Raw genomic sequence first — 6,000 nt, forward strand, 5'->3', positions numbered from 1 at the left:
TGCGACTGCGCTTTTATTTTATTAATTTACTGTGCTAATATAGATAATTGTTTAATTTAATCAAACTCAATTTGACGTAATGAAAGTTCTAAAACCGAATTTTGGTGAATAGGAGGGCGAAAAATCAATTATCACTTTTCAGTAGTAAAGAATTCACGTCAAAACTGTTAGATAACCGATCGTTTTCACTGCGACGTCGATAGCACGATTTTATTACTTTTGACTTGGACTCATTTGAGGAGGAGGGAAAGTATAGGCCTTTGACACCCTCCTCTCGAATTTAGTAGGAAAATGTATGAATCTCAATAAAATTGAAATATTAAAAAAACGACCATTGATTAGTAAGCTTTTGCATCGATCCCTGGAAATGGCTGAAATTACTTCCCTGAACTATTCCTACTGTTATCCGAGTACTTGCAAAGAAGAAAAATTCCCAGGTTTCCAATTGCATAAAGTAACAGTAAAAAATAATCTCAATAATTTTTATATATTATGTTAAATAAAATCTAAGAAATAAAATTGTATTATTTTTTTTTCATAGTTACACTATTTTGGAAAGGGGAGGAATTACATTATGAATAATGAGAAAAGGGGGAAAGAGGTATAAATAGTTAAAAAATCCTGTTGTATAAAAATATAGTTAGCATTTTACAGCATCTTTTAAGTATTTTAAAAAGCTATTGAAAGTTTAGCGACTAATTTTTGCGTTTAACGTTAATGCTTAACCTCACTTTTGCGAGCAACCGGAAGCAACCGCCGAATAACTTCTCGAAAAAGAAAAAAATCAACAATCCGCATTGAAATCGTCACTTTGTGGATTGGATAAATCGTTTTTGAATTTATAAAGACGATTGGTACTAGTTTCGGTCGATTTGAAATAGTAAATCGTTCTCGAAGGTCGTGGAACACAGTCGCTCGGTCGACGCGCTTCCTTTTCATTTGGCAATCGCTACTGAGTCATGTACTCGAACGAGCGTAGGTGCGTTTTTCGGTTTGGGGGGTTTCGGGGCGCTCTCGGGGACGGGGGCGCGGCGCTCGCGAAGCCGAGAGGCCGAGCCGCCGCGCCCGCGCCCCCCTCGCGCCCCGGAGGGAGGCGACTTTTGTCCAGCGTCTGACGTCGTTCGATTTTGATTCGCAGAAGTGAGGATTGGACAGGAGAGGGCAATGGGCCCCCGGCGGAGACGAAGAAGGCCTACGAGGGAGGCCCCGTCGAGCCGGACGGCTTCATCGACACCAACTGGCACGAGGTGCTGGACAACTTCGACGACATGAACCTGAACGAGAACCTCCTGCGAGGCATCTACGCTTACGGCTTCGAGAAGCCGTCGGCCATCCAGCAGCGGGCCATCATGCCCTGCGTCAAGGGCCACGACGTGATCGCGCAAGCGCAGTCCGGTACCGGAAAGACAGCCACCTTCGCCATCTCCATCCTGCAGCAGATCGACCCGGCGAGGCGCGAGTGCCAAGCCCTGGTCATGGCTCCCACCCGCGAGTTGGTCCAGCAGATCACAAAGGTGCGTCTCTTCGCTTTTTTTTGTTGCTTATTTACCTATTTGCTTACTCGCGGTTACTCCGCTCCTTTACAGGTAGTCACGGCCCTCGGAGATTACATGAACGTGGAGTGCCACGCCTGCATCGGAGGCACCAACGTCCGCGACGACATTCGCAAGCTCGAGATGGGAGTGCACGTCGTCGTCGGAACGCCCGGCAGAGTGTACGACATGATGTCGCGACGAGCCCTCCGACCCAGCAGTATCAGGCTCTTCGTCCTCGACGAAGCCGACGAAATGTTGTCTAGAGGGTGAGTTTATTCTAGAACCTTTTTCTCCGATTAAAAAATATAGTTCATCAAGATACAATTATTTACAAGGTCTCCTCCTAGCGATAGTTGAAAGTGCATTTTTCTAAATAAATTTTATTACTCCACAGTCGGTAAAAGTAAATTATCGACAAATGCTAACAACCATCGTTATTGATGACGTCATAATCTACTTTTTTTAACCATTCATTTTTAAATCTCATTACTCTTTATATAGTATACAATACGTCCAGAGGCAGGCGGTGAAATACTTTTTCTGCTCACTCACTCTCTTCCCTTAACATGCGAGCGACCGAGAGGGGAGACCTCACCGCTTGCATCTGAATACATCATATATAATAATTTTATTTATTGAACAATATTGATATTTTTCAAAATCTAGTCACTATATACCTATTTTTAATGACACCTATCAAATTAACGGGCTTATACCTGTAAATCTAGTGTTTAACTGATCACAGTACTTTTTTTTAAAAACTGCACAGACCCACACCATACAGCGGCATAAAAATATATAGCCCATGTATAACATTTAAAAATAGTTATTCAAATTTAATTTTTAACAGAAAACGGATGTGACATGACAATTCTCTCGAAAAATTTGCTGATGAGATGAAAATTTACAAACTATAAATTTCCATGAGCCATTATTTCACTAATCTGTTCGTTATCATTGTGAAGGGTTAAAATAAATTGAGCAATTTTACAATTATAATAAAAAACGTCTTCCAACAAATGAATAATATAATAATCGATGCAACCATTATTATTACTAGATCGAAAACTATCTGGACCTTATAGTATATTTTGCTCGCACATTCACGCCATCAAGTATGGAAATAAATAATACATACTTTTTTCAAAAATAATTATAAATTCTTCTTATGTTAACACATTACGGTTCATGCGTTTTCAAGGGTTAAAAAAATGTAACATTACCTTGTAAAATATTATCTAAACAATAACAACGCATATCTAGTAGCGTTAAATAACGACACCTTCTGTCAAAACAGAAATATGTACATTTAAAATTCTGTGAAAATAATGTTTCCTTGAACTCTATAGCTAAGGTGACCAGATTTAAAATATCAAAGGAGGACACTAAAAAGTTTGTGTTCGCGTAGAATAAAGACAGATTTCTACATGAGGTAGAAGAACGTCACCTTGAAGATTTTTGGTCAAAAATGATAAAGTTCACCGTAGTACTATACATGCACTCGTTTGACTAAAAAAGAATAAAATTCATATAAGCATATTAATTTAATTAAAAATCTACAAAAATTGTACATTTTTAGCCAATTGTAAGAATACTTATTTGCATCTTTAATTATATATGCATATCCAGTTCAAATTTTCAAGTAATCTATTATTTTTCTCAACAGCATAGTAAAATCAATAAACATTCGAGAAATTAGCCTTGTTCCATTCTATATATAACAAACACGTGTTTTTCGCAAGCACGGTGGCATTGACCTTCATTTTGTCGTTTGGGAGAAATTAATAACGATTTCTTTGTTTGTTAAAGATTAGACTCTATTGATCAACTTTATTTTTTACAGTTTCAAGGATCAAATTCATGATGTATTCAAATCGCTGCCGAGGCAAGTGCAAGTCATCTTGCTCTCCGCCACCATGCCCGAGGACGTCATGGAAGTCTCCAAGCAGTTCATGAGGGAGCCGGTCTCCATTCTCGTCAAGAAAGACGAGGTAATATGTCGTTTCTTATCTGGGATTGGCTATCGAACGTGTGCCTAATTTTGCGATACGCCGTTTCAGCTCACCTTGGAAGGTATTAAACAGTTCTACATTTCGGTGGAACGCGAAGAATGGAAATTAGACACCCTGTGCGATCTGTACGAAACAGTGTCCATCACGCAGGCCGTAATCTTCTGTAACACGCGTCGCAAGGTCGACTGGCTCACTGAGCACTTGCACGAGAGAGATTTCACCGTGTCGTCTATGCACGGAGACATGGACCAGAAAGAGAGAGACACCATCATGAAGCAGTTCCGTTCGGGATCATCTCGCATCTTGATCACCACCGACTTGCTCGCTAGGGGTATCGACGTGCAACAAGTGTCGCTCGTAATCAATTACGATTTACCGTCGAATCGCGAGAACTACATTCACAGGTCTGAACCGTCCGCCTCGGACGGAGCGTCGCCGGAGTCGGCTCGTTATTATAACAACGTTTGTAATTGTTTCGCAGGATCGGTCGCGGTGGTCGATTCGGCCGTAAAGGTGTCGCCATCAACTTTATCACCAGCGAGGACAAGCGAGCTCTCAAAGATTTGGAGGCTTTCTACACCACCCACATCGACGAGATGCCGAGCGACGTCGCCAACCTGTTCTAGATCGATTAAATTGGCTAACTTGTGTCACTGCAGTTTTTTTTTAATTTGTGAGTCTCCGGATTTCGCTCGGCGACAATCTCTTCTTCTATCTCGTCCGAAACGGTATCGACTTTTCAATAGTAACGTTCGCAGATTTATTATTATTATTTTTTCGGGAGAGTTTCGTCGAAAGCTCGCTGTATTATATAATTTTTTTACATAGAATAATATAGTTATTTTCGCTATGTTTAGTTTAATTAATCTAAATGTATTTTTTTAATACGCGTAAATAAGTTAGAGTAAACGGTGCGTTAGGGGGCTCCTTTCCGTGTTCGGAAGGTTCGCGTTGGGGTTTGTACGTTACTATTTTTAATCTATATATGAACCTTATATACCTGAATAAATATTTTGATCGATCTATTCGGACTGCGTTATTATTTATCTCACTTTTGTTTTTGCAGAACGGCCTGCGCGCGCGACGCGACGCGACGCGACGTCGGAGACGTAACTCGGAATATGAACAAAATTTTAAAACATTCGAAAGGGACTCGCTCGTCGTTATTATATAAACAATGTAAACACTGTGTATATACACATTAAATACATGCGCTCCTGTATTTGCTTCAGTGCACAATAAACTATCTAATATAATTGAATCTACATCTTATTAATCTTACGAACGATCGTCTTTTACTAAAAATAGTGCTAATTGCATAGATGTAGTTATGCTAAGCTTTAAGATAAACATCTTAAAAATATCTAAGGTCATCGTGAAAATTTCTTGTTCAAAAACCATCTTAGAATTTTTGTTTGAAGAGAAATTGCTACAGGAGCTCAAAAAAAGGGTCTTTCCATATTTTTTTTCAAGGAAAAATGAAAAACATCGAGCATGTACGGTCACTATAATTGTAAATATGCATTTCTAATCTGAAGGTCTTTAGATAAGAAGAATCACGATTTCGACCGTGATCTAAATACATATAATTTTAATCCGTTGGGACTGCAAAAATAAACGATTCATACAAGCAAATGGATCCTGAAAAATTAAAATTTATGAATCTTTAGTCATCGAAAGACTTCAACAATGAACGAAATTTGGCAAGGCACATGGCCGGGGTTGCCAGCGCTAGCACCACGAGGTCATTTTGGCCATAAGAATTCTGATGAGCACCATACAATGTAAGGAGCTAAATGCGCGCCGCTACAGTTTTCACTTTTATATAAGGAATATTTAAATAACCATACGTATATTATTTTACCGCTCTGTTCTTTAGATTTATTTATTTTCTAGGATAGTTTGTTTTGTGAAGCTGACTCGACGATTCTATCGGCGAACCCTAAAAAAAACAGTTTTGTTTTCTTATGTGATGATGCAGAAGTTCAATATAAATAACTATTTCTTCTACCAGGGAGTATTTAAAAACTATTAAGCCACTAAAGTTATATTTTTTGCAGGTGAAAAAATGTCCAACGATTTTGTAAAACATTTTTAATGAAGTGCTAGCTGTGACGTGGTAAATTTTTATTCATAGCCAAGCTGCAATATTTACTTAAAAAATAATTACAATCAATATGTGAGACACCCAAATATTTAAAGAATTGAAGCCAAAGTTATTTTTTTACCTATTAATACTAAAAAAGTAATTTTACCTTTATAAAGATCCAAAAATATTAATGCCAATATATTATATTTAAAGATGTATTTCATAAGTTTAATCGAACCTGTATTGATTATTTAAATAACTGAAAGAAATGTTTTGTGGAAATTGAATTATTTGAATGAGTCCGATTACAAAAAATCCCTCTGTTGACGAAGGTAGAGGAAAGCTATTTGCTTATTTCCAATCA

At 38.2% G+C, this 6,000-nt stretch overlaps 1 protein-coding gene across 1 annotated transcript; it reads left to right on the forward strand.

Moving 5' to 3' along the window:
• The first annotated feature begins 931 nt into the window (after positions 1-931).
• Positions 932-4,808, forward strand: LOC148227915 (eukaryotic initiation factor 4A-I-like). Its single transcript, XM_088200589.1, has 7 exons — positions 932-979; positions 1,139-1,514; positions 1,587-1,801; positions 3,379-3,526; positions 3,596-3,951; positions 4,029-4,220; positions 4,614-4,808. The coding sequence occupies exons 1-6, from the start codon at positions 960-962 to the stop codon at positions 4,171-4,173; spliced, it is 1,260 nt and encodes a 419-aa protein (XP_088056715.1). The 5' UTR covers positions 932-959; the 3' UTR covers positions 4,174-4,220; positions 4,614-4,808.
• The last annotated feature ends 1,192 nt before the right edge of the window (positions 4,809-6,000 follow it).

The sequence above is a fragment of the Plectrocnemia conspersa genome, unplaced genomic scaffold, assembly GCF_051122295.1.
Source record: "Plectrocnemia conspersa isolate PC_06_02 unplaced genomic scaffold, ASM5112229v1 ptg000012l, whole genome shotgun sequence".
Taxonomy (NCBI): Eukaryota; Metazoa; Arthropoda; class Insecta; order Trichoptera; family Polycentropodidae; genus Plectrocnemia; species Plectrocnemia conspersa.